The sequence below is a fragment of the Suncus etruscus genome, chromosome 3 (assembly GCF_024139225.1).
Source record: "Suncus etruscus isolate mSunEtr1 chromosome 3, mSunEtr1.pri.cur, whole genome shotgun sequence".
Lineage (NCBI taxonomy): Eukaryota > Metazoa > Chordata > Mammalia > Eulipotyphla > Soricidae > Suncus > Suncus etruscus.
In genome coordinates, this window is record NC_064850.1 from 140,307,634 (window position 1) to 140,335,476 (window position 27,843).

At 48.8% G+C, this 27,843-nt stretch overlaps 1 protein-coding gene across 1 annotated transcript; it reads left to right on the forward strand.

The window, feature by feature from the left end:
• The first annotated feature begins 702 nt into the window (after positions 1-702).
• FGD3 (FYVE, RhoGEF and PH domain containing 3) lies at positions 703-27,264 on the forward strand. Its single transcript, XM_049770904.1, has 21 exons — positions 703-723; positions 1,446-1,879; positions 2,406-2,433; positions 6,930-7,019; positions 8,117-8,256; positions 10,305-10,478; positions 12,256-12,260; positions 13,252-13,395; positions 13,818-13,876; positions 14,112-14,258; positions 14,471-14,563; positions 15,932-16,011; positions 17,514-17,544; positions 17,812-17,921; positions 18,091-18,118; positions 19,439-19,498; positions 22,544-22,666; positions 23,021-23,074; positions 25,365-25,496; positions 26,705-26,843; positions 26,957-27,264. Exons 1-21 carry the CDS (start codon positions 703-705, stop codon positions 27,262-27,264), a joined length of 2,400 nt encoding a protein of 799 aa, XP_049626861.1.
• Positions 27,265-27,843: the final 579 nt, after the last annotated feature.

Here is a 27,843-nt window from a genome sequence, read left to right on the forward strand (position 1 = left end):
GAGGTGGGAGGGTTAGGCTACCCTGTGCAGCAGTGGGAGGCACCACTGATACTTCCTGCCACCTTTGCTTGGGGGTTTGAGAGCCAGAGTCAGGCCTGGGCATCAGTATGTGTGAGTATTTGCTTGTGTGAGTATGTCTCTCTATAGGTGTGTGTTGCATTTGAGAGAGGAAGGAACCTTTAGGAACTCTCGCAGAAGAAAGGTTGGCACCTGTAAGGAGACAGGGTTGTGAGGACAGTGGGAGGAAGGTGACTCTGTCTTTCCCCACACAGACAGGCTTTGTGGGCCAGAAACCCTCTTTCCTGGCCTAGGTACCCTCTCAGTCCTGTCCATTTCCAGCCAGATCACATGTCGCTTTCTGGGTGCCATTGCAGGCAGGTGCCGCACTTGCCCACTGGGGCCAAGACAGCTGGTGCCATTTGCAGACCCCTCTATCCCTTGAGCCAATCCCTCCAGGGCCCCAGAGCAAGGTGCTCAAATTTCTTCCTGTGTTTGCAGAAGCTACAGACCAGCTCACTTCAAACCTGCTGGGCAAGAAAAGGCAAGGACCCGCCTCTCAGACCTTGGGGCAGACCAGTGGCCTCAGAGCTCTGCTGAACCACTGCAACAGGTAACCACATTGGGTTAGGGGGAGCCAGGGTTGCCTGTCTCCCTTTGGGCCCACCCGAGTCCCAGACACATGCTTTAGTCCTTTCCTCCTAGATGGCTGCTGCAGAGAATAAGGTGGGAGCAGGCCTGTGAAAGGAGGGGGGCAGAGACCCACAATAATAGCAGGGTCTCCTGACAGTGCAGGCATCTCCGGTGACAGCATCTCACAAAGCCCATGGCACCTATCAGTGTTCATCATATGTTTATTTTCAGTTACTGAGCAGCAGGTAATGCCTTGCTATAAGAAAAATTGCCCTTTCATTCTTTTCTTCTTTTCTTCCTTCCTTCCTTCTTTTCTTCCTTCCTTCCTTCCTTCCTTCCTTCCTTCCTTCCTTCCTTCCTTCCTTCCTTCCTTCCTTCCTTCCTTCTTTCCTTCTTTCTTCTTTCCTTCCTTTCTTCCTTCTTTCCTTCCTTCCTTTCTTTTTTCTTTCTTTCCCTTCTCCCTCCCTCCTTCCCTCTTCCCTTTTTTGCTCCCCTTTGTTCCTTCATTCCTTTGTTCCTTTGCTCTTCCTTTCCTCCTTCCTTCCCTCTCTCCCTTCCTTCCTAACTTCCTTCCTTCCCTTCCTCCTTCCTTTACTTATTCCCTTCCTCCCTCCTTTCTTACCTCCACCCCTTCTTATCTCTCTTCCTTCCTTCCTTTCCTTCTTCCCTTTCCTCCTGTAAACCATTATCCTTCTCCTTTCTGCTCCTGCTCAAAGAGGTCCTGGAGAGCTGACAATGCCCCATTTTCAAGTGCACTTTCTCAGGGGGCTGATTGGTGGCCCACCAGCACTGACTGTGCTCCTTTTCTCTGACAGCTCTTGAAGATGGAGTCAACTGGGGCTGCCTCCCTCTCTCCTGGTCCTGAGGCTGCTTTAGGGGGTTCAGATGCTGAGCAAGACAGCGCTTCTGGGGAGCTGCCCAGCACAGACCCAGGAAAGCTCCCAGCGCTACCTGTGGGACCCAGAGCCCACCCTGAAGCTTCTGCCTCTGGGAGCCTCGGCAGCCAGGCCTTGTTGGGGGACATAGACCCCAAAGGGATGCAGAGCTGTGGTGCAAAGATCCCTAATCGGGACAGTGGCATCGACAGCCCATCCTGCAGTGTGACAGGGGAGCCATTCCCCTGTGAGGAGGGTGGTGCCCCAGGCCTGCACCCCGACATCGACATTGGGGAGGGCAGCAATGAGGAGCCTGGCCATGAGAACAGGTCCTCCAAGACCAACACGATCGATGAGGCGGGATGTGGCCCAAGGTAAGTGCTACGCTGGGACACTGAGGCTGCAGGCTTTGGGGGGTGGGGGGAACTTGAGCATTGTTGGTGTTGCCACTGCCTGGCACCATCCTGGCTTACATAATCAGAGTGGGGATACCTGGGAAGGGGTGGGAGACAGCTGACACCTCATTGGTGGCTCCTGCGAGTCTCCATCCTATGGACCCAAAGTTAGTCACAGAGGAGCTGGCAGCTCCTTCACTTTTGCTGGTCACTGGTTTCCCAGAACATTGGTTCCATTTTTATTTCCCTCTAGCTATACTTAGACATTTTCTTTGCACTGACCATTGTAGTTATGTGAAAACAGTCCACAGAGTCACGGCATTTGATGTGATTCACTTATTTTCGATTTTTAGAGAGAGCAGTGCATATAACAGGTTGTGTCTTTGCAGTAAACTCATGCTACCACAGCACAGCTGCCACTGAAGCACCAATATCCCCACCACCACCACACACAGGCCACCGCACTCTCCCCTCCCCTTGATCTCTCTTTCTCATCTCTCTGCAGACCACAGTTCTGTGGTCTGAGTCCACAGGTTTATCTGTCTGCCCTTGTGCATAATATCCTATTTTACACTGTGAACAGTTTGCTTTGATCACATAGAACTCTGCCTCTTCACAACTTCACCCATGTAAGCTTATATAGATATATATTATATACCTACTGACAAAGATTAGAGCTTAAATCTTTTCATGTCAATTAAGTCATACCATATAGATTACTCTATTTGATGGGGCACTTATCTTAAAAGAACATCATGCTTTACAGCTTCCTGTTGCCATCTGCAGCTGTCTTTCCACACTCAAATGACTGCCATTGGTATTCTTATAGAGTGGTCTAGTGGTTATGAACTTTTGTTATTTTTGTTATTTTAATTTATTTTAATAGATTTTCTTTTCTTTTCTTTTCTTTTCTTTTTGGTTTTGGGCCGTACCCGGGTAATGCTCAGGGGTTACTCCTGGCTATGCACTCAGAAGTTGTCCTGGCTTGGGGGACCATATGGGAAACTGGAGGATCGAACTGTGGTCCATCCTAGGCTAGCACTGGCAAGGCAAACACCTTACCTCTAGTGCCACCATGCTGGCCCCTTTAATAGATTTTCTTTTCCCTTCTCTTCTTCTTTTGCTCCTCCTCCATCTTATTATACATCTATCAGTGCTCAGTGCTTACTTATTCATAGTTTTGTGCTCAGGAATCACTCCTGGTGGTGCTAAGGGATCATATTTAAGTGTGCGCTATCACACACTAATGCTGTGCTATCACTCCGGCCTCCCTTTCATAATTTTTTTTAGTGAGCTGGCACCACACCATTATTAGGGTGTAGCCCTATTATTAGAGTGTAGTTTCTTTTTGGGGGAGTCACACCCAGTGGTGCTCAGGGGTTACTCCAGGCTCTATGCTCAGAAATCACTCCTGGCAGGCATAGGGGATCATATGAGATGCCGGGATTTGAACCACCATCCTTCTGCATGCAAGGCAAACACCCTACCTCCATGCTATCTCTCTGGGCCTGGGTGTAGTTCTTTTATTACACAGTTGGTTTATTAGATGTGAGCATGCATAAGTATATCACATATATGTATACATACATATATACACAAATTCATACAAGTTGTGAGAATATTAGAACATGAACATGAGATCATCTGGGATCAAATCTAGGCATTGACATCTATAAGTCATCTGCTCTACAAATTGAACCACGCCCCTAGCCTCCTCCTCCTTTTTCTTTTCTTCTTTTCTCTTATTTTTTCTTCTTTTCCTCTTCTTATTCCTTCTTCTCTTCTTATTCCTTCCTCCTCTCCTCCTCCTCCTCCTCCTCCTCCTCCTCCTTCTTCTTCTTCTTCTTCTTCTTCTTCCTCCTCCTCCTCCTCCTCCTCCTTCTCTTCCTGTGTTCTGGAACTCTAATGATTCTGATGTTGTTTCTGTTGAGTTCATCAAAGACTTCGATTTTCATCTGTTCACATTCTTTGAGTAATTTTTTCATTGTCTGATCATTTGCTTAAAGGCTCCTTTCCAATCTTTTCTACTGTATGGGGTTGTTCCGCATCTCATCTTTCATATCACTGATTCTGTCCTCAGCTGCTGTTGTTACTCTGTTTGAGAGGCTTTCCACTGAAGTTTTCATTTTATCTACCCAGATTTTCAAGCACGCAATTTCAGATTGGAGTTGTCTGATTTCTATCTTTGTGATCTGTTCAGCTTAATCTATGCTTTCTTTAAGTTCTATGAACATCCTCCATATTTCTTCTCTAAACACCTTATCTGAGAAGATAACTGGCTGGTTGGTACTTTTTGGGGCCTCAGAGCTGCCATTTTCATTCTCTATGCATGGTGTTGTCCTGCATTGTTTCCCCATTGACATGCTTGTAGTGTGGTTTTTACTACTTGCTGTGATGGGATTCATGGGCTAGAAGTGGAGTGGCCACACACTCTTCTGGCGCCACCCTTATTGAGCGAATACTGAAGATATTTATGTTTGCTGTCTACTTTTTGGCTGCCTCATGCAGGAAAGCAGCCCCCTTTCTCTTCATTTTTAATGCATAGTTTTTGCCAACTATGGTATGAATTTTATTTTCTTTTTGGGCCACAGATCCTAGCAGTACATCATCATCCTAGCAGGCATCAATCCTAGAAGAGACCAAAGGACCTATGGGTTCCAAGGATGAAACCCAGGTTGCCGATTATGCAAGATGACCACCTACATGCTCTATGACCTATCTAAGCCAGATATGCTTGGCTAACTTTTTTTTTCCATTTTGGGCCACACTTGGTGGTGCTCAGAAATTACTCCTGGCTCTATGCCAAATTACTCCTGGCAGACTCTTGGGATTGCCAGGGGATTGAACCCAGGTTGGACTCATGTAAGGCAAACTTCCTAGCCATTATGCTGTCACTCCAACCCTTCTTGATAACAATTTTTCCTTCAAATGTATCATTCCATAAATGGCAGAAGAAGCACAACTGGTGGTTTCCCAGGGGCTACTCCCAATACTGTGCTCAGAGAGTGTTCGGGTACTGGAAAAAACCCATGATGCCAGGAATCAAGCCTAATCTGTCTCCATTCAGCCCCTCTGAGGCCATCTCCCCAGATGTGACTACACCTAAACCCCAATATGGAGGTTACTTCTGTTTGTTTTATTTTTGAACATATGATAACTTCTCATGCCATTATTAAGAGTTCGGGCGGGGACAGAGAGTTCACTCAATGGATTAGAGCTTGTGCTTTGCAAGGAGGAGTCATGGGGTCAGGTCAATCTCTGTCATTGCAGAGTCCAATGAACATCAGGCACTGCTGGGAGTGACCCTGGTGGCTTCTGAGCACTGTTGTCATGGTACTTCCTTGTCCCCACTCACAAAATAAAAAAGTGAAAGAGCTGAGAAAGGACTAGAGGAGAGTTAAATGAGTTAAATGAGTTAATTGCTCAAGAGACAGCACCACAAATACTTCCATCTCTAATGGAGTCATCCCTGTCCTAACACAGGACTGGGAGTCACCCTTTGTAAAAGAGGAAGAAGAAAGGAAAAGGAACAACTTAAAAAAATAGTCCTTAGTGTGATTCTTTTTCTATTTATTCTAGTTGGAGTCTGTTGAGCTCCCTGATTTGTATGTCTTTCCTTTGGTCAGAACTGGGAGGTGTCCATGCATTAATTTCCCAGTTGTCTCTTATCTCCCGTACAGAAGTTTCATAGTGTGCTTATCAGTTAGGAGTTCTTGACTCTTCTTAATTTGTTTTGTTTTGTTTTGTTTTGGGGTCACACCCAGCAGTGCTCAGGAGCTACTCCTGGCTCTACTTGCTCTATGCTCAGAAATTGCCCCCCGACAAGCTCAGGGGACCATATGGGATGCCTTTGGATTCGAACACCATCCTTCTGCACACACCAGGGCAAGCGCCTTTACCGCGTGTACTATCTCTCAGGGCCCCAGATTCTTCTTAAATTTTTTTTACCTTTTTTATTTTCCTCTGGCTTAGGTATTCAGGGGCTTTCACACAGTGGTGTTAACTAATATTGCTTTTCAGTTAGGCAATACAGAAGTCAGGGCCCATAGGCCACTCATCAGATCACTAAAAAAAAAAAAAAAAAAAAAAAAAAATGAATGCATAAGCCACTCTTGTCACTGTAGCTGTCATCCTGGGGCATCTCCTTTATTGAAGAGGTTCCTTCTGATTGGGTGCTAGGTAAAGAGGGCTGGCAATGTCAGTGCCCCAGTTCTCATTGCGTCCTGCTGCAAACAGGGGGTGTTATATGTCTTTGTGGCTACAGCACTTCAATAGTCTCTCACATCCTCACAATGCTGTCCCAGTCTACATATCATTGTTACCTCTCTATTTTGGGGAGCATGGAAGAAAGTTACTGTCTCCCAGCAACAATTGGTGTTTCTGATGTTCTGATGGGTCCATGCCCAGTGGTATTCAGGCATTACTCCTGGCTCTGCACTCAGAAATCACTCCTGGCAGTCTCAGGGATGCTGAGGATCAAACTTGGGTCAACCTTATACAAGGCAAATGCTTACATGCTGTGCTATCAATCAAACCCCTACACTCCCTAATAGACTTTGATGTGACTGCTGGAGTTACTTTTTCAGTCAAATCCAAGAAGCTCACATCATCTTTGAGGTTATTTTTCTTTTTGGTTTTTTCGGGGCCACACCCGTTTGATGCTCAGGGATTACTCCTGGCTAAGCGCTCAGAAATTGCACCTGACTTTGGGGGGACCATATGGGACACTGGGGGGATCGAAACCGCGGTCCTTCCTTGGCTAGTGCTTGCAAGGCAGACACCTTACCTCTAGTGCCACCGTCGCCGGCTCCCATCTTTGAGGTTATTAAACTCTGGCAATATGTGTAGAAACTGCTGAACCTTCCCTGTATCATCCCTGACAATTCCATCTGTGAAAAATGAGCCCCACACTCTGGACTCCCCAGCTCTGGTGCCACTGGCCAGCCCTGGCACTCAGTGGCAGTCTTTGGTCTCCCTGCCACCCCCCACCCCTGCCTCTCCAAGGTAATTGTGTCTCTTTTCTTTGCAGTGTTCAGAGCCCCAGAAGCTGCTCCACATTGCAAAGGAACTGCTGAGCACCGAGGAGACATATGTGAAACGGCTGCACCTGCTAGACCAGGTACCCCCAAGCCAGTCTCCCTTGTCCCCTTGAAGGGCTCCAGTGTAAAGCTTTGTGGTATAGTGTCCCTAAGTCTTGCTCACCTAGGCTTTCTGGAAGGAGAGTGAGTAGGCTGACTTCAGCAATTGAAGTCTCCATTACACTCTTGTACTATTGGCCTTTAGAGTGCATAGCTCTGGGCCAAGGTCTGATCTGGTTACTTTGGGGAAGAAAGGAGAGAGGGAGGGAGGGAGGGAGGGAGGGAGGGAGGGAGGGAGGGAGGGAGGGAAGGAAGAAAGGAAGGAAGGGAGGGAGGGAGGGAGGGAGGGAGGGAGGGAGGGAGAAAGAGAAAGCTACTTAAAAAATCAATAGTTTTCTGGGGAACCAGAATGATAGCACAGCGGTAGGGTATTTGCCTTGCATGTGGCCGACCTGGGATGGACCTAGGTTCCATTTCAGGCATCCCATATGGTCCCCTGAGCCTGTCAGGATCAATTTATAAGCACAGAGCCAGGTGTGGTCCCCCGAAAATGAATAGCTTTCAGTATGGTTCTTTTTCTATCTATTCTAGTTGGAGTTTGTTGAATATCTTGAATTTGTATGTCATTTTTCTTCTCAGATTTGAGAAATAATATCCATTATTTTCCTCAAGAAGTTCTTTGCACCCTTCTCTCTTCTTATCTCCTTATGGGGTTCTCATAATGCCTTTCAACCTGGCACCATCCAGCATAGAAATGGCATCTGGACATTTCCTGCAGCACACCCAGGCTCCTATCTAAATTGTCCACTGGTGTTTTTTGATAAGGTACTGATTAAGTAATAAAACCAGTGAGAAGAGGCTCTGCCAGGTGTTTCTGTTCATAGCACACAAGTAGAGAAGTGAATTGGTGTGTCTACTTCTCATGAGATGTGAATGTGGAATGTGATATGTTCCCTTCCAAAGGGTACTGTCCCTTCCCCTCCCCCCCAGGCCATAGCCAGTTTAAAATTGCTGGAAGGCCATCATGTTGGGGGGGTTCTTATAGATAAGAAGTGGTTGCCACATCTCCTGAGCCCACATGCTGACAAAGACGCCATTGTCAGCACTGATGTGCTGATTGGTGCCCTCCATGTTTCAGGTGTTTCTGCACCAAGTGACAGCGGGCCGGGGCATCTCTCCGGAGGTAACCACAGGCATCTTCTCCAACATCTCCTCCATCTACCGCTTCCATGGTCAGTTCCTCTTGCCTGAGCTGCAGATGCGTATCCTGCGAGAGTGGTGAGTGCCGGACATGGTATCAAGGGCCATGTCCATTCTGATGCCTCTATCCTACTGAAATCTCCCCTTCCAGATGGCTTCAAAATATGGGGGTCCACATGTTTACAAGCAAGACAAGCTCTTGGGAGCCCCAGTTCTCAATTCCCTAGGTTCTTCCCTAAGTCCACCTCAATTCCATCTATTCCTTTTGTCTGTTTTGTAGTATTGGGGCCACACCATCTGGGCTCCAGATGTACTTCTGGCTTTGTGCTTTGGGATCATTACCAGAAAAGCTTGGGGGACTATATAGGGTCCCTGAGGAATTGGAACCTGGACCCAGTAACATACAAACACCTTACCTGTTGCTCTCTCTCTGCCCCTCATAGCTTTTTATTTTCCCTTGTTTTATGTGACAATCAAAGGAACTTTAATGCCCCCTCAGGGCTCTGTGGGAATTAAGTGAGATTTGATATCTATAAGCCCCAAACAACAAATCAACAGAACTGACTGGTTTACTTTCCCTCCTAGGATATCCCCTATCTTTCCTTTAAAGAATGAGATCTCTGTGGGAGGGTAGAGATAGTACAGTGAGAAGGGTGCATACCTTGCATGCAGGCAATCCAGTTTTTATTCCTGGCACCCTATAGGTTTTTACAAGCCCCTCAAGGAGTGATCCATGAGTATAGAACCAGTTGGGTCTTCTCCATCCAAGAAAAACAAATAGAATGGGGTTTCTGTGCCAAGGATACGGCTTAAAGGAACTGAGTACATAATTTGCATGCAGGGAGCCCCAAAAGTTTCAATTTCCAGTACAGCGTTGGTCCCCAAATATCACTGGGAGTGGCCCTTCCAAAAAAGAGAGAGAACTTTCTGGACTAAGGGTCAGAAAGATAATACAGTGTGTAGGACACTTGTCTTACATGTGGCTAATTTGGGTTTGATTCCTGACACACGCATATAGTCCCCCTGAGCTTAGGAGTCAGCCACTGAGCATGACTGGGTCTGGCTACATAACAAATAAACCACAAATAAGAAAGCACCATAGAATGGCACTCTGCCCTACCTTTGTCCCTACCAAGCAATCTCCTTGCTGTCTTGGAAGCTAACAGCTTTACTTTAAGGGGCTCTGCTATCTGATTTTCTTCACTGAACCTGGCTGAAACCAACATGGGGTTCTTCTTAGGGTTGAGTTCATTGAGTACTTCAGGGACCCTGAGTTTTGGGGTCCCAGGAGCACCCAGCTGTAGCTGTGCCAGAGAGAAGGCAAAATGTAGGGATGGTGATGACCCTTCTGCAAGTTTTCACCAGCTGTTAGTTCCTTTTAGAAGGGACATTGTTTGACTCACAGACCAAGTTACCCAGAACCTCCAAGAGTATCTGGTTAAAGCTCAAAACTATTATTAGTCTTGGAGTAGACACAGTCACTTCAGATGAACCCAGGTTCCTGGATTTTATGGAGAGACACAGGAGGCTCCTGTCCTGCCCTGTGTGAACTTCTACCTTCTGCTGCACTCACTGTTCTGGTGCCCATTAGGCTGCAGTGAATGGTTTGCTCATGGGCCTGTCCACATTCTTTTTTTCATCATTTCTGATGATGACACTTCAATAGCTCTGGAGTCAAAGACCTTTAGTGTAATTTTTAGGTTTCTTGAGACATTTTAAAGTCTCCAAGCTCACAACAGTCAGCACTATGTGTGATATCCCAGGGGGTGATTTCCCATGTCAGTGCCTGTGTGGACAGTACATTGTTCCTCATTTTTGCAGATATAAAGGGATCAAAGGGATCTTCAGGATTCTTTTGGATTTCTATAACCCAACATTTAGAGGGTTTTATTGGAACTCACCCATTTCAGGGGGACAGTGCTGATGTTTGCTTCTTCAGACAATTCACTCAGCCACCTCCTGGGGCTAAGAGGATGGGAGGGTTGGGATAATGACCAGAATCTTGCTTGGGCTGGTAGCAGATCCTTCATGGAGCCACTGGATTTGGACCATGGTGCAATCTTGGTCCAATACCACCCCTCAGCCCCACCATTTCTCATGACTTCAACCCCTATCCACACATATAGGGACACAAAGCCCCGGCTTGGGGACATCCTGCAGAAACTGGCCCCATTCCTCAAGATGTATGGTGAATACGTGAAGAACTTCGACAGGGCTGTGGAGCTGGTGAGCACCTGGACTCAGCGCTCACCCCTGTTCAAGGACGTGGTGCAGGGAATTCAGGTAGGCCAGAGACTGAGGTGGGCTGCACCCTAGCAAACATCTGAATCCCTGTAAGATCTCCCCAGTTGGTGATTTGATTTGGGGGGGGGGGTTTGAGCCATATCCCAACAGTGCTCAGGGCTTGCTTACTCCTGATTTTGTACTTGAGGATCATTACTGGCAGATCATGAGAGGTACCAGGAATAGCATCCAGGTCAGTCATATGAAAGACAAGGGTCCTACCCACTATAATCTTGCTCCTCCCCAGTATTTTATTTTGTTTGGGTTTTTTGTTTGTGTTTTTATTTTGTTCTGTTTTTCTTGTTTTGTTTTTGTTTTGTTTTGTTTTGCTTCACCAGTGCAACATTCCCATTACCAGTATCCCAAGTGTCCTTCCTCCCCCACCCCCACATCGGCCTGTACTCTAGACTGGCTTTCTAAAATGTTTGATTTTTTAAGAAGACACATTCACTAATTTCTTTTTTTTTTCTTTTTTGATTTTTGGGCCACACCCGGCGGTGCTCAGGGGTTACTCCTGGCTGTCTGCTCAGAAATAGCTCCTGGTAGGCACGGGGGACCATATGGGATGCCGGGATTCGAACCGACTACCTTAGGTCCTGGATCGGCTGCTTGCAAGGCAAACGCTGCTGTGCTATCTCTACAGCCCCAACATTCACTAATTTCTAAATAACACCTTTAAAATGATGCTTCTTAAAGCATTTAATCCCCAAGATGATAAAATTATTTTTAATGCTATGGTGTCATTTTTTTAATGTGAAAAATACTACCTTTAGAATAATTTCCAAAAAGACGCTAATGTAAGACTAAAATCCAGACTTATTTTTGTGAGTAGTATTCCACTTGTTCGCACTTCCTGGTGACCCCTTGAGCACACACAGGTTCACAATAGGTCATGACTAACACATTGACATGTGTATTATATACATATGTGTATTATATACAAATATATGTATATTATATACATATATATGTATGTGTTATATATACATAAGGTGACATGCAGATATATATGTGGATAGATAATGCATGATTTATACACATATGTATGTATATATGTGTACACATGTTCTTCACTTACCCTGGAATCTTCATGGGCACTAAGTCTCTAAGCCAAGAGTTGCAGACAAGCCCAGATTCAGACTCAATTTTCAGAAATTCTCTGACTCAGATGTCCAAAGTGCAGAAACCCTTGCCTGGTCTGCCTGGGAGTGAGGACTGGCACTTGGCAATGCAGTTGTCCAGGGCCTTGGAAGATTTACTTTAATTCAATCAAAGCATGCTTAAAGTTTCTGAACTTTAATTTTGGAAAATCCATTGTATACTCAGAAAGCTGCTCCCCCCCAAGGTGGGATGGGGTTGCTAATATTTTGTCCTATTTACTTGGCTGTTCTTTGCACATACAAAGTTCCTAGTCATGGCACCCCTGAGGACCTCATTGCAGGTGTCGCTCCCTTCATGAGGGATGAAGCACCACACAGCATCAGGAACCTAATGCTGAGGAGGCAGCACTTGGGCCTAGAGCCTAAACCAGGATGCATGTTGTCTGTGAGTGTCTCCTTTGTGCCTCTGTGTCCTGCACCTTCTGATGAGGCCTCCTTGTCCTTGTTTTGGGACTTAGCCCTGAATCAAAGTTCAGATTGTATCTGTGCAGATGAGCACAAGTGAGGCTGCAGGCCTGACTGCCTCTCCTGAGGCATAGAACTGCTGTCTATTTCCCTGGGCATGGTTACTTGATTGGGGGGACAGGGGAGGGCTTCCCAAGCTTCCCTGTGGTAGACTCCCTCACCCCCCTAGGGAAGGTACTTCGCTATGTTCCTAACATGAATATAGTGTCTGGTACACTTCCTATCACTGCTTGTGATGTCTCACCTTTGTGAAGGTTATAAAATGCTTCTCTATCTGAGGCTCTTAGGCAGTGTTCTGAGGGGCTCGGAAATGTCATTTGGAGCTAGAGCACTTGTTTCTCAAGCCCTGGACTTGATTCCTGGCCCTGGAAAAATTTAAAAAAAAATCTGGGCCCTACACAGGAGGATGGTTTGGCAGCAGGGTAGGAAAGCTAGTGAATCCCCCACAAGCAGGCATAAAAACAAGAAAGATCATATAAAAGCAGGCTGGGCTCCTGAGGGGAAGAGAGAGAATAGTGCAAGGGTAACTAAAATGGAGTCAACACACAGGTGGGTGACTGCCTACATGAAATGCTAAAGAGAAGAGGGCAGGGGGCCAGAGCAAATAACACAGTGGAAAGGGCACTTGCCTCAAGTACAGCCAATCTGGATTCTATCCCCAGCATCCCATAAGGTCCTTTAAGTCTGCCAGGAGTGATCTTTGAGTGCAGAGCCAGGAGTAAGCTCTGAGCACAGCCAGGTATAGCCCCCCCCCCAAAAAATAAAAGGGGTCAGAGAGGGTGTTTTGGGGCTAGAGTGGTGAGCCTAAGGCAGAGCAGGGGGACAGGGTTGACCCCACATACTCAGTGGTTTTCTAAAGCAGTTAGTTCTCAGACTGACTTTAGGCCCAGTTGGGAACTCCTCAGGCAGGGAGATGGTTCCCAGGAGGGAAGGGGCTCAGCTCAGGCCTGCAGCCAGCTCAAGGGGTGGATCATTGCTCAGGAAGAAGCTGCAGCCCCTTGTCAGAGATTGGCCATAGGTAGAGGATGCATCACATGATCCTGACAGGGCTCTCCTGGGACAGTCTTTGCTCTGGGCAAACATGGTCCACCAGGACCAGGGTGTAGGTGCTTGGGCCCCAGGGCTGTGCTGGTCAGATCAAAGGATGTCCCTGTCTGCTCCCCAGAAAAGGAGGTGTGTGGGAGCCTGACATTGCAGCACCACATGCTGGAGCCTGTGCAGAGGGTGCCCCGCTATGAGCTTCTGCTCAAGGACTATCTGAAGAGACTTCCCGCCGATGCCCCCCGATCGCAAAGATGCAGAAAGGTGAGTGGGCTGAGCAGGGGACAGTGATGCCCTGGAAGATGCTGATCGCCCATGGGGGTGGACAGAGAGAGAGTGAAGAAAATGGGGAAGACAGAGAGAGATGGAGGGGAGAACAGAAGCAGAGAGGAAACCGAGGTGTGGGGAGGATCTGAGACACAGCCTTCAAGTGATCACCTTCCTTTCTCCCTGTAATGCTGGGGTGGCCTCAGTGCTGGTAGACAATCACACCAGTGAGGGTGTCTGGGACTGGGAAACTGTGGGTTGATCCAGGACAGCTCAGGTCTTCATGTGTTGAGAGTTGCAACCCAATAGACTCAGGGCATGCGTGTGTTGGCCACACCCCAGCATGCACATTTTCTGCAGGACCTGGAAGAGGGAGGGCAGAGCAGGATCAGGCCTGTGGCCAACACAGCATCTTCCCTGCAGGGTCCCTGGAGCTTATCTCCACAGCTGCCAACCACTCCAATGCTGCCATCCGCAAAATGGTGAGTGAGGCTTCCTGGTGCCTCCTGAACCAGTGGCAGAGGGAGGGGGAGACAGGAAAGGACTCAGCTCCCTCAAAATCCCAGGAGCCTTGGTGTGAACCATGGTTACAGGGCAGGAGAGCCGCCAGGATGTGGGGCCCACTCCCCACCTCTCCCGCTGCACGAGTGCCTCTGTCCACCTACCCCAAACCCCAGAGACATCCGTACTGTGGCCTGAGTCCTGGGTCTTTCTCAGGAGAAAATGCACAAACTTTTGGAGGTGTATGAGCGACTGGGAGGGGAAGAGGACATTGTCAACCCAGCGAATGAGCTGATCAAGGAGGGCCCCATCCAGAAGCTGTCAGCCAAGAATGGCACCACCCAGGATAGACACCTCTTCCTGGTGAGTCCAATGGGGCCATGGCCCTGGCCTGCACAGGCCTGAAGCCCATTTCTTGGGGTCTGCCTTGCTCAGTCTCAGTGCCAAGCCCATCCGACCATGCCCCCAAATGGAGCCACACCCCATTCAAGTCATCCAGGGCCCCTTAGGCTCCTTCCACAAACCCACCTCCCTTGGGGCTCCTTTCCTCCTCAGTTTGGGCCTGTCTGTTTCAGTTCAACAGCATGATCCTTTATTGTGTGCCGAAACTGCGGCTCATCGGCCAGAAGTTCAGTGTTCGGGAGAAGATGGACATTTCCGACGTGCAGGTGGGTGAGCCCTTCTCTCAAGCCTGCTGCCCAGAGCAGGTTCAGAGTAGAGTGGGATTCCCAGTTCTGGACCTAAGCCCAGATTTTAATAGATTAAATCTATTGCTTTAATCTTTTCCTGCCTCGAAATTTTCTAAATCTACATATAAGAGACTGTTAAAAAGCAATAGGGAAATGGAGAAAAAAAACTTTTTCTCTTGGTTAAAATAACCATTTTTTTTATTGTGTTTCTCTGTAAGAAATAAATCATTTTTAGTAGCCTGGGAGATGGATAAATGGATTGAAGTGCAGACTTTGCATACTGGAGCCCGCGTGCATGGAAGGAAGGAAGGAAGGAAGGAAGGAAGGAAGGAAGGAAGGAAGGAAGGAAGGAAGGAAGGAAGGAAGGAAGGAAGGAAGGAAGGGAGGGAGGGAGGGAGGGAGGGAAGAAAGAAAGGAGTAGTGAGGGAGGGAAGAAAGAAAGGAGTGGTGAGGGAGGGAAGAAAGAAAGGAGTGGTGAGGGAGGGAAGAAAGAAAGGAGTGGTGAGGGAGGGAAGAAAGAAAGGAGTGGTAAGGGAGGGAAGAAAGAAAGGAGTGGTGAGGGAGGGAAGAAAGAAAGGAGTGGGGAGGAAGAAAAGGAAGGAGGGGAGGGAGGGGAGGAAGGAAGGAAGGAAAGGAAGGAGGAAAGAAGGGGAAGAAGGGAAGGAAGGAAGGAAGGAAGGAAGGAAGGGGAAGGGAGGGAAAGAAGGAAGAAAGGAGGGGAAAGGAAGAAGGGAAGGAAGGGGAAAGGGAAGGAGGGAAGGAAGGAAGGAGGAGGGAGGGAAAGGCAAATAGAGTGAGGGAGAAAGGAAGGAAAAGAGAAAAGGGAGAAAAGGAAGAAAGAGGAAATGAAGGAAAAAAAGAGAAAGAAGGAAGAGACAAAGGGCGGCAGGGGAAAGGGAGGAGGGGAAATCATTCATATGTGTGAGCTAGAAGGGCTAAGGCAGAAGTCCTAGGTGTTGGAACTTTAGGAAGACCCTGCTGTCAGTGGGGTCTGAGTTCTGGCTTAAGGAGTCATGGCCCTGCTGCAGGGTCCTGGGCGTGGCATGTCTCTGTCACAGGTGCCCTCTCTCCATGTCTGGTCCAGTCAAAGTCTGTAGGTCTGGGGCCTTGGGCTGAAATGTCCTGGAGGTGGAAAGCTTCACTCTAGTACTTTCTCCCTTTTGCAAGGGGACAAGTGCTATGATAATATTATTCTGGTATTCTCTTCGGCTGCTCAGGGTACAAGCTGCCCACAGGGCCATCTCAGACCCTGGGTCTGCTGAATGCAGCAGGTTTTCTCACCGAGATCCTGTGATTTGCAATATGGTTAATGCATGTCTGGTTTTGCTCCTGGTGATTTTGCTTTAGGTGCAGGATGTGGCCAAGCGCAGCACAGCCCACACATTTGTCATCATGGGGAAGAAACGGTCCCTGGAGCTGCAGAGCCGGTACTTCCACTGTCCTTTGTTGTCGGCTGCTGTGTGACTCTGCTCATTTTAGGACTTCTCTGTAATTTGAGATTTAACCACCTAAGGGGAAGTCCATGGTCACTAAGTCTCGGCCTTCCTGCTCTCTCCTTCACAGACCACCCTCAACCCCTTCAGAATCGCTGTTTGTCCTCTTGCTTTTTGACTCTGTTTATCAGAATGCACCCTCCCCATCCCTATTCAGGGCTGGAGCAGGTTAAGGCACTTGCCTTGCATGAGGCCTATCTAGGTTTATTGCATGCATCCCATATGGTCCTCCAAGCCCTACCTGGAATGATTCCTGAGCACAGAGCCATGAGTAAGCCCTGAGCATGGTCGAGTGTGGCACACGAAAGAAAGAAAGAAAGAAGAAGAAAGAAAGAAAGAAGAAAGAAAGAAGAAGAAAGAAAGAAAGAGAGAAAGAAAGAAAGAAGAGAGAAAGAGAAAGAAAGAGAGAAAGAAAGAAAGAAAGAAAGAAAGAAAGCCAGGAGTAACCCCTGAGCGTCAAATGGGTGTGGCCCAAAAAAAAAACAAAAAAAAGAAAGAAAGAAAGAAGAGAGAAAGAAAGAAAGAAGAGAGAAAGAGAAAGAAAGAGAGAAAGAAAGAAAGAAAGAAAGAAGAAGAGAGAGAGAAAAAGAAAGAAAGAAAGAGAGAGAAAGAGGAGAAAGAAGAAAGAAAGAAAGAAAGAAAGAAAGAAAGAAAGAAAGAAAGAAAAGAAGAGAGAGAAAGAGAGAAAGAGAGAGAAAGAGAGAGAAAGAAAGAAAGAAAGAAGAGAGAAAGAGAGAGAGAAAGAGAGAAAGAAAGAAAGAAAGAAGAGAGAAAGAAAGAAGAGAGAAAGAGAGAGAGAAAGAGAGAAAGAAAGAAAGAAAGAAAGAAGAGAGAAAGAAAGAAGAGAGAAAGAGAGAGAGAAAGAGAGAAAGAAAGAAAGAAAGAAAGAAAGAAAGAAAGAAAGAAAGAAAGAAAGAAAGAAAGGAAGGAAGGAAGGAAGGAAGGAAGGAAGGAAGGAAGGAAGGAAGGAAGGAAGAAAAAGAGAGAAGGAAGGAAGGACGAAAGGAAGGAAGGAAGGAAGGAAGAGAAAGAAGAGAGGGAGGGAGTAAGGAAGGAATGAAGGAACGAAGGAAGGAAGAAAAAAAAGAAAGAGAAATCGCCCCCTTGAAGCCTTATTTCCTAAAATAGCCTACTTCTCTGTTACCACTGCCCCCCAGCCCCTTGGTGCTACAATGGGTTTCTGGCATCTGAGCTGTGTATGGAGGATGGATTTCAGAGGTAGGATGCAAGCTGGAAGCAGTGTGTTTGCTGTAAATTCCACTGCCCTGTCAGGCAGCACCAGGCTCCACTCTTACTGATGGCCTGATGCAGAATGTCTGTGTCACACTTGCCTATGATGACAGATCTTTGCCAAAGTCAGCTGTGATCAGCAGGCATGCAGGGCAGAGCAGGGCTATGTCTGTCTGTGATGGGCTAACACCTCCTGTTCTTCACAGGACGGAAGAGGAGAAGAAGGACTGGATTCAGGTGATGTCCCTCAACTGTTCAAGACCCACTTTCTTGCTATTTTATATTGGTATAGAATTGGGCTTCCCTATGATCCCAGGATGACACCCCCTTTTGTTACCCTGCCTGTAGCATTTTCAAATGCCACAACCTTTCCCCTCCATGTCCTTGTTTGGAGCAGTGGAGGAAGGAGAGGCTTGGAGAGGAGGAGGGCTGTGGGGGTCTTGTGTTGGGGCCAGGGACTGAGGGCAGCAGCCCTGACCTCACAGCTCTGGGGACTCACTGCAGGTCATCGAGGCCACCATTGAGAAGCACAAGCAGAACAGTGAGAGCTTCAAAGCCTTCGGGGGCTCACTGGGCCTGGATGGGGAACCCGTCCTATCCCTCCAGATCCGCTGGTGAGTGTCTGGTGCCAAAGGTCCCAGAGTCCTGCCCAAGGAATGTGTGTGTTGGTGTCTGCTTGGGAGAAGCTCAGATTCCCATTACCTGCTGACCCCCACTTACTACCCATTCTTGCTCACCATCCCACATGGGTGCAGCCTGGACCTGAGGTTGGCCATCCTATAGGGAGAGCAAGACCAGCCTGGCTGAGGTTGTGAGGAAGATATTTATCTCACTCCTCTTGGGCCAGCCATGCTTTGCACTCAGCAGATTTGACCCACTCACTGTTGTTCTAGATGGCATCATGGGAGTGACCATGTTACCCACCAAAGCCAGGGGGTGCAGTTATCAGGAAATTGAGTGGGAGACCCAAGCTGGGCTGAACTACCATGGCCCAGGGCCAGGATGGCCAGCATTCGTCCAAGCATCAAGCATGACACAAGCATGAGTGATTCCCTTGCTTGGGACAGAGTGGTCCTCCCTCTCTGCTTCTTTTTTTTGGGGGGGAGGACACACCCGGCAGTGCTCAGGGGTTACTCCTGGCTGTCTGCTCAGAAATAGCTCCTGGCAAGCACGGGGGACCATATGGGACACCAGGATTCGAACCAACCACCTTAGGTCCTGGATCGGCTGCTTGCAAGGCAAACGCCGCTGTGCTATCTCTCCAGGCCCCCTTCTCTGCTTCTTGAGAGTGGGGTGGACCTATTACAGGGTCATACAGAGAGATTCAGAGTCCTAGAACCCGTTAACAATTTCAAGGATTTTTTTGGTCAGAGCAGGTAAGGTGTTTGCCTTGCACGTGGTCAACAATGTTTGATCCCCGGCCATCCCCTGTGGTCCCCTAAGCCTGCCAGGAATAATTTCTGAAGACAGAGCCAGAAGTAACCCCTGAGCGCCTCCAGGTGTATCAGAACTTCCCCTCACCAAAGAAAAGAATTTCAAGGAGTTTTATTAGCCGACAACTGCACAAGGTCCCACAGCCCCAATCACAGTTCTTCCAGGCCTTTTAAGAAGTGGAGCACTGGGGCCGGAGAGATAGGCATGGAGGTAGCGTGTTTGCCTTGCATGCAGAAGAACGGTGGTTAGAATCCCAGCATTCCATATGGTCCCCTGAGCCTGCCAGGAGCGATTTCTGAGCATAGAGCCAGAAATAACCCCTGAGCGCTGCTGGGTGTGACTTTAAAACCAAAAAAAAAAAAAAAAAAAGTGGCCACATCCACTACTAGATGTGCAAACAGATAGCAGCAGTTACCTACAACAGGTTACAACCGGTCACAATGTACTGAGAAAAGAGGTTACAATTTCAAGATTATTTAGTAATCAGAAAAAAACTAACTTTGGTCTTGATTATTTACTCAGTGGTAGTTTTAACGCTTCCTGGGGGTGGGTGCCAATCACCGGTCAGAATGACAGGACATTTGTAAGGGATATTTATGGAGTTTGCTTTAAGAAAGACAAACGGAAAAATGATAGTTGCTCTTGTGTTAAGCTATTACAGACTCTCTGCCCATACCAGCTCTCTCTGTGCTTTTAGATGGCAGGTGTCAGCCCTGAGGAGCCTGTGGCAGCTGATGGAGGTGGAGATGCTGCAGGGGTGAGTGACCCCCTATCCACAAGATAGCAGAGAGGGGAGCCAGATAGAGTGATTGGTATGAGACCAGGGGGCCTTAGAGGGACTGAGACCCAGGGGTTAGCTCCATTCCATGTGACCCAGGGCCCCTGTGCTGCCTGGATCCTGGGTCCTTGTGCCATCAGCCTGTACCAGACTGACCATGACACACTGGGTGGCCACTGGCCTCTTATGGAATCCCCATTTCCCCTACATGCCAGGGTCTGTGAGTCACCATTACCATGAATCCCCACCCCAGCCCTTTACCATCACAGAAGTGCCATGGGGTCCCACAATGCACCTGTGTTGCTGAGTTTGTCAACTTGGCCCCTCAGCCATGTGGGGTGAGCTGTCATCACTAGAAGGAGTAGCCTTGGCTTTAAACACAACCATGATCTTCTCCTAGCACAAGGCCACTCTGTGTGGCATTTCAAATCCCAGCCTTGGGGCCATAACTGTGCCCATCGCATTCTGAGAGATGGAGAGAAACTCACCCAGAGGGGATACACACACACACACACACACACACACACACACACACACACACACACACACACACACACACACACTAACTCAGTCATTTACTCACTCACATACTCACTCACTCATACTGCTTTGAGTCTGGTCAGCCCAGGTTAGCTGCATGCATTCCCCCAGCAATCTCTGTCAAGCACTGTTCTGGGCTGATTCTCTCCTACCTCTACCCATAACTGAATCGGCTGCAGAAAAACTCTAGTGAACAGACTGTGTTGCCCTGGGCTTTGACTCCAGATGCTTGCTGTTGAGGCCACAATTCTGCTCCTTCTTGGAAAGGCTTGACCAAACATCCTTACGGAAAATCAGAACCCCTCCTGTCATAATCTCAGAAACATCCTTCAAAAAGATAGTGTTGGCACTGGGGCAACAAAGACTTTGCCTACCTCTCCCCAGACTAGCTTGGTCCCTGTCCCAGCCCCTCTGGGCCCTTCATTCTGGGAGCCAATGTGGCCAGAGCAGAGCTACAGTGAGGCCAGCAGTTTCCCTGGACTGATAGTTTCACCTCAATTCTCCTCATCACCCTGTTCTGCCCAGGACACCCAACCCCCTGCAGCTGTCCTGGCATGCTTTACTCTTTATGCTGTCCCTGCAATGGGGCCTGAGCTGTGCAACAGAAAACACAGAGGCTCAAACCTGTCTCATCCACACTATCAACACCAGAGACTGTTAGCACAGGATCCAGCCTTCTCTTGCCCAGGCCAGAACAGAAGCCAAAACCAAGATTCTGTGTTCTGGGGCCTGGAACTGTAGGAACCAATACTGTTGGGGAAGGAATTTATTTTCTCTGATTCCTAGGAGTCTGCAATTTATTGAGCTGCCCTGGGCTATTTCTCCTGAGTCCTCTCTCCTTGACACATGGGCCTGTCTTCTCTCTGTGTCCTCACATGCTTGTCTGTGTGTGTTTGTGTCCTTGTTACTTCTTAAGCCACAGCTATTTTGGATGGGACCTGCCCATCTCCTTATTTTATCTTCTTCAATTCGTTGACAATCCTGTTTCCAGATATAATGGCTGCTTTCAGGCTGGGTGTTATAATTTCTACAAATGACTTAGGGGGCATAATTCAGCAACTTAAAGCCCCCTATGCACAAAGCTTACACCAATCACTCCCTTCTACTTTCCACCTCCAACTACTCCACATATTTTGTCTTAAGCCTGAGAATTTAGGTAAAATTCTTTTTATCGGGGGAAGAGAAATTGTACAAATTGTTTAAGTAGAACATTTGCCTTGCATGTGGCTATCCTGGATTCAATCCCCAGGACTGTTTGTGACTCCCTGAATTATATATATATATATATATATATATATATATATATGTATGTATGTATGTATGTATGTATATATGTTTTGGGGCCACACCTGGTGGGGCTCAGGGATGAGACTCAGGCCTCCTGGCAGGCTTTGGGGGACCATATGGGATGCCAAGGATATAGAATGCAAGGCAAACAACCTATCTTTCTGGCCTTTTATTTTTTGTTTTATTGATTAATTTTGTTTTAGGACCATACCTGAAGGTGTTCAGGAGATATTCCTGGCTCTGTACTTAGCAGCTACCCATTCTGGTGCCCAACGACTGACTGGTGGTATTAGGATTCCATTCAGGGTGGGCCATATGCAAGGCTACTTCCATCTTACTAGTGCTGCTCTCTCTGGTCCTTTAATTTAAATTATCCTGGAGACACTGCCTGGAGTCTTCTCATATAGGATTTATTACATACTCCTTAGTGTAGCATCAAATAATTTTAGAGAAAATGTTTAAAGAGGCTTGATAATGAAAAAATTATTTTTTAAAAGTCAAGTGACAGAGTTAAAGGAAAACTCCATTTCACCCCCTTTTCCATAGCTTCCTCCTCCTCTTACAAATCATTAGAAAAACCTGGTAGAATGCAGCTTATTTTGACACAGAAGCATTTGACACTGTTCATGTAACATGTCTGAAGGCTCTTGAAAACAAGTGACTTAGTTGCTTCTCCTGTGGAAGGATCCATGGTCTTGGGGAATGAGAGTGGGTCATAGCCTTTGCTTGCTTAGGGCCCAAGACAGATTCATGGTGTGAGAGCAGGTGGGGTGCCCTCAGTGCCAAGGCCAAGTGAGTGTCTGTGGGTGTGGTAGGCCTTAACTTGCTCCCCACCTTCCTAATGAAGGTCCTTCTCACTGCTCCTCTGCCACACAATTAATTGCTGGCCCCTGAGTAAGATCCAGTCTTCTATAATAGAGCTCTTGTCCCATCTCAAATCTTGCTTGGTGACTGTAGAGCTGGGGATAGGCCATGCCAGCCTCAGTTTTCCCTCTGCCAGCACTCTTGTGTGTTGTGTTTGTGTATGATTGTATTGTGTGTTTGTGTGTTGTGTATATGCTTGTACATATGTGTACAAGTTTGTGTTGTGGGTGTGGTAGTATCTTTGCCACCGTTCTTGGCCAGTACACGCCTGACCTGCAGGCATTGTCTGCTATTCATGAGTGCTGAAGCTAACCACAGACCTCATCCCTACAGCCCGGGCCAAGAAGAGGGTCCTCTAAGACCAGGCGGGACAAGGAAAAACAGGGCTGCAGTAGCTGTGGGGACAGCTTCAACTCCATCACCAAGCGAAGACACCGCTGCAAGCCATGTGGGGCGGTGAGTGGGGCAGGAGGTGCATGGGGCAGTGAGTGGGGGTGAGGGCAGAAGTCAAGGGCAGAAAGCTGTGCATGGTAGTGAGTGGGGCAGAAGGCCATACCGGGCAGCTGTCTGTGAAGCACATTTGCTCTGTAAAGACGTGTCCTGATTGTCTTCGTGTCATAGAGATGCTGGGAGCAGGTATGAAATAATTTATCCATAGAACCCAGTCTTCCTTCTCTGCTCCCCTCTGGTGTCTAGGGACTAGCCATTGCAGTTGAAAACATGTCAGCTTTAGAGCTACAAAGTCTGAGGTGACATCCTAAGAATAGCAGTGGGGTAACCTAAGCCTTTGTGGGTGCCCCTGCCACATAGGCCAAAGTCTTGGTGTTTGATGGTTGGGTGGACCTCCCTCTGAGAGCACCCCAGGTACATGCCCTCTTCATTCCTCTTTACTTTGTCTCTAAGTCTTTTTCCTGAGGACAAGCTCATGAGCTTAACATTGGAAGGCAAAGGTGTCCATGAGGAAAGATGGAAAGGAAAGATGTCTGTGAGGAAAGATAGAAGGAAAGGGTGTCCATAAGGAAAGAAGAGCTTGTTCCAGTGTTCTTAGGCTAACAGCAAAATTGAGCCATGTTTTCAGGGACGTCAGCTCAGAGCTTCCATGAAGCTGCTTGTCCACAGGCCACTGACAGCCTGCAACTCTTAAAGTTCTCAGTTTGGACTGCCCAGGATTAAAAGACTAAACTCAATTCTGTTCAGGCCGAAGTGGAAAGTTTTAAGAATTTCTCAGCACCTGCTCCTACCCCACCAACTGGACTCTAAGCATTGGGCTTTGTGGCCATCTGGGATCAAAGTTGTGGTCTCTCCTAATGTCAGCAGTCAGGCAGCCTGCATGCAACACCAGCTGCTAGGCCTGTGCCCCTCCCTGCTGAGTGTCCTCCTGTTCTCCATGGTAGCAGTTCCCCAGCTGGCCTCCCTCCCACAGGAGGCCATGAAAAGAGAAAAGCACAGAGAACAAACTCCCGGAAACTAAGCATCATCCAAATGTATCCCTGAACCCCCTGCCCTCAGGGTGTCACTACTGGAAGTTTTGGTGGCTAGCACTGGGCTTGAGCAGGGCCCCATTCTGCCACATACAGACATTGGATCATCAGCCCAGATGCCTGAGTATCACAAGAGCATTTCCCTGCTTGGGACACCCCCCAAAATTCTAGCAGGCCCTCCATAAAGAAGGTACTTATATTTACTGAAGACTCATCGTCTCCTCTATGTGATCGGAGTCTGGCTGTTGAGCACAGAGGCTCCTACATGGTCAGGCTCACAGGCTGAGTTGCAACTTCTCTTTGAGCATTTGTCTTGAATAAGGACAGCTTGGGTCTGATCTCTCACATCCCATGTGGCCCTCGAAGCTCTGCCAGGAGTGATCCCTTAATGCAGAGCCAGAAGTAACCCCAGAGCACTGCCTGGAAGTGTAGCCAAACCTCCCAAAATAATAAATCTCTGAGAGGGGCCAGAGCAATGACACAGCTGTAGGGCAGAATGGACTCTGGTTTGATTCCAACATCCTGTATGGTCCCCAAGCCTGCCAGGAGTGATTTCTGGGCACAGAGCCAGGAGCAACCCCTGAGTGCTGCTGAGTGTGCCCCAACCCGCCCCCCCCCCCCAATAATAAACCTCTGACAGAGGCTTAAACAGAACATGAGCCTTGGGGGAGGTGCAGGTGAGAGCAGACCACCACTACAAGGCTTTCTCCCAGCTGAGCTCTGCTTGCAGCCACCCAATCTGGCCGACATGCATGGAGACTCTGGATCTGTGGCCTGTGCATACTCTCACACTGGGGCATGAGAGCCACCTCCGGGAAGAAGATAGCAGCATGTGTCACAGCCCCAGAGGCTGCAGTGGGGAGGGAGGGTCTGACTCATGCCCACAAGGACACATTCTACCCAGCATGCTCTCTGTCTTGGGCAGAGGCCCAGGAGGCCCTCACCACCCTGAGAAACCAGGGTGACCCCAAGAGATCCTTCCTGGAGGATCAGTCTTTGTGCTATATGCATGTCTGTCCACCCACCTACGCCTCCCTGCAGCCACCAACTGCCCCTCACTCTGAGTAGTGCCCTTGGGGTGCTGGCAACACAAGTAGCTCAAGCACTCGTCCATCTGTGGACATAAGGTTTGCTTTCACTCTGTGCCATTCAGAGTGACACTGCTCTTAGTGTGCGTGTGTTCAAGGACACCTTGCATTCCTGCACTGAATTCTGTGGGGCAGACACCCAGAAACTGCAGCATTGGTGGTAACTCTGTTTATCCTGTGAAATTGGTAGAGATCAGAGACACACGACTGAATCATAGCGTGACCAATTTTTGACTTTTGGGGACATCACCATTTGTTTTTCACTCGGCTTTGTCATTTTTTTATGCACACTGACCCTGTGCTTGGCTTTGGGGCATGCCAACATGCCAACACTGCTTTTCTGTTTTAGATCAACCTGGCTGAGGGAGCGAGGCTCCACACAGTGGTTGATTGAGTGACAGTGACTAATGACTAATGATGGGGGCCACCTCCCCCTCTCCTGCCTCAATATTAGTCCCCCAGACTCTGGTTGCCCTGGGTGAGGTGGGAGGCCCTGGACACAAGTGGAAGAGGGTTCTGAGTCTCTGTTTGTCCCTGAAGCAGTGTGTGCCTAGCTGCTAGAGCCTCCTCTTCCCTGTCTTCCAGGTTATCTGTGGAAAGTGCTCTGAGTTCAAGACTGAGCAGGGCAGGCAGAGCCGCTTCTGTCGCTGCTGTTTCCTGACCCAGCCAATGCTCCCTCCCAGTCCCAGCCCCGAGGAGCCCAAGTCCAGTGAGGAGGTGGGTGACAGCGCCCTGAGTCTTCCTGGCTCACACCTCGGGGGCAGACTCGGCCATTGCAGGGCCTCTGAGGAGCTACCAGTAGCAGAATCTTAGTATTGCCCTTATGTGCTGTTGGGCTTTGAGCTTTTGGCTGGAAGACCCCTTGGCAGCTGAGGAGTTTAATGGAGAAGCGGTTCTCAGACCCAGTTTTAATGTGGGCATGTGTGGACCAACAAATGGAGCTGGGTGAGAAGGGCCCCATAGGTCAGTGGTGCTCAGATGTGGTTTTCGTGGTCCCCCAGGATGGTAGCAGAAGTGTGGGGTTATCTCCATGCTAGATATAGTCCCGGCTACTGTCCCCTGAGCCCTGAGCAGGCTGTGCAGCAGCTCAAACTAGAGCTCATTCCACTGGCCAGAGCAGCTCCCAGACCACAGCGAAACTGTCAGTGACAGATTCCCAGGACATCGGGAAGGAAAGAACAGGAACTGTTGCCTAGGATAGTTCTAAGAGAGACACACCCTTCGGGCCCTCTCCAAGGGTACTACTATCCCTGATTCTCTGCATATTCTCCTTAAATGCCTGGCTGGCCAAATTTTCCCTGCCTCCATTGATCCATTCATTCACTGGCTGTTGGCTTTGATCCCACCCACCTGAGCCTTCCTGCAGATCTGTGGTCTGAGGCCGGTTCCTCCTCCTTAGCGTCATCCTATCATGCAAGAGGGGACACCTTTATCACTCCACACTGAGAAAATTCACAGGGTTTGGGGAGCTCTGAGCCAGGAAATGTGGAGAAAGACTGAGTTCGTAGGAGGGATAAATTAGGTCTGCTTGAATGAGCAGATACAGATTCCTTGAATTCATCACAAGTAATGTGTGGAGCACAGGTGATGTGACAGCTCAGGAAACACCACATAGACCATACCACATATAAACACCTACACACATATACCACAACACACACATGCTACAATACAAAACTCATATAGGTACACAAATATATGCACAAACATTATACACTCATAAACCACACACACTCAAACATCACATCACTATACACACACACTGTATCACACAAACTTATACCATACATGCACACAGTACAGCATCTACCACAAACATACACAGCAGTCACCAAAACACACACAACCATCCCTGGGTCAGGCCCAGTGTCTGTGCTGGAGGGGCCCTTGTGCATGCAACTGGCCTCTCCTCTGTGTTCCCTCAGAAGCTGGTCACTGTGGACCCCCGACCCGCCCTACTTTGCGGCCCTTTGCGGGTGTCATTGGACTGCACATCCTGGAGTGAGGTGTGGGCCTCCCTCCCAATGGCTGAGCCCCCGGAGCTGCTGCTATGTCTACAAGGAGGTAGCCAGGTGTGTGTGTGTGGGTAAGGGGGTTCACCATACTACCAGGGCCCAGAGATCAAGTCTGAGGTCCCAGGGTTCCTGGTGCAGACTTGGGGTTCTCTGGCTGCCCAGAACCCCCCAACAGCCAGCACCTCCGACTTTCAAAGCTGTTGCTGACTCCACGGTTCTCTGTGCAGGCCGAATGGCTCCCCGCCACCATCGCCCTCACTGGCTGTCGCGTCAGCCTTCCAGAGCACACAGAAAGACTGGATGCTGGACATGCCCTGAGGCTGCAGCAGGCGCAGCAGACCTGGCACCTGAGCGCCCCATCAGCGGAGATGCGCCAGCGCTGGCTGGAGGCCCTGAGCATCGCTGCCTGTGGGGACCCAGCCTGGGCCAGCTCGGAGGACAAACAGCCACAGGCTCCTGTTGCTCTTTGAGCAGGTCTCTCTGTCTTGAGGCCATATGTGGGAACCTGTGCTCAGCGGGAAGAACATGGGACATGTGAGATCACTCGGACCACGTGGCACTCGGCCCTGTCCGACCAGCCTGTCCACAAGGGAACTGGCCACGCACCTTGAGCTGTCTCCCTCCCTGAGGGAACAGAGTGGGTGCAGGTGACTGTCCAGGTCACCCATTCTTGCGGGACATTTGGGACACAAAACTGGAATGCAGTGGGTAGTGCACAAGCTGGACTGCAGCCAGCAAGCCTCACTCTCTGGATGCTTCAGATCCCCTGAGCCTGTGTGACTGGCCCAGTGCCCCTGGCCCCAACTGACCATGCAGCAGAACCCCACAGACACCCTGGTTTGTGTGGCTGAGATGTATGTTGGGGCAGGGGCAGGGTGCTCATGTGCATAAACAAATGCTGTGGCCATAGGTGTACCCCAAAGGCTCAGGGGGTGCAGGGTCGGCCACAATGATGGGCAGGCATGTCAGCTGCCAGCACCTCATTAACCCCACAACCCTGTGGGGAAGGGGCAGCTCCCCATGAGGTCTCTTGACCCTGGAGCAGGTTT

Bases quoted from the DNA above. Each gene is read 5' to 3' on its own strand.
- FGD3 (XM_049770904.1), top strand. From the start codon at position 703: ATGGCTGCTGCAGAGAATAAG. The intron at 724-1,445 runs GTGGGAGCAGGC...TTTCTCTGACAG, and splicing joins TGGCTGCTGCAGAGAATAAG to CTCTTGAAGATGGAGTCAAC. The intron at 14,259-14,470 runs GTGAGTCCAATG...TGTCTGTTTCAG, and splicing joins AGGATAGACACCTCTTCCTG to TTCAACAGCATGATCCTTTA.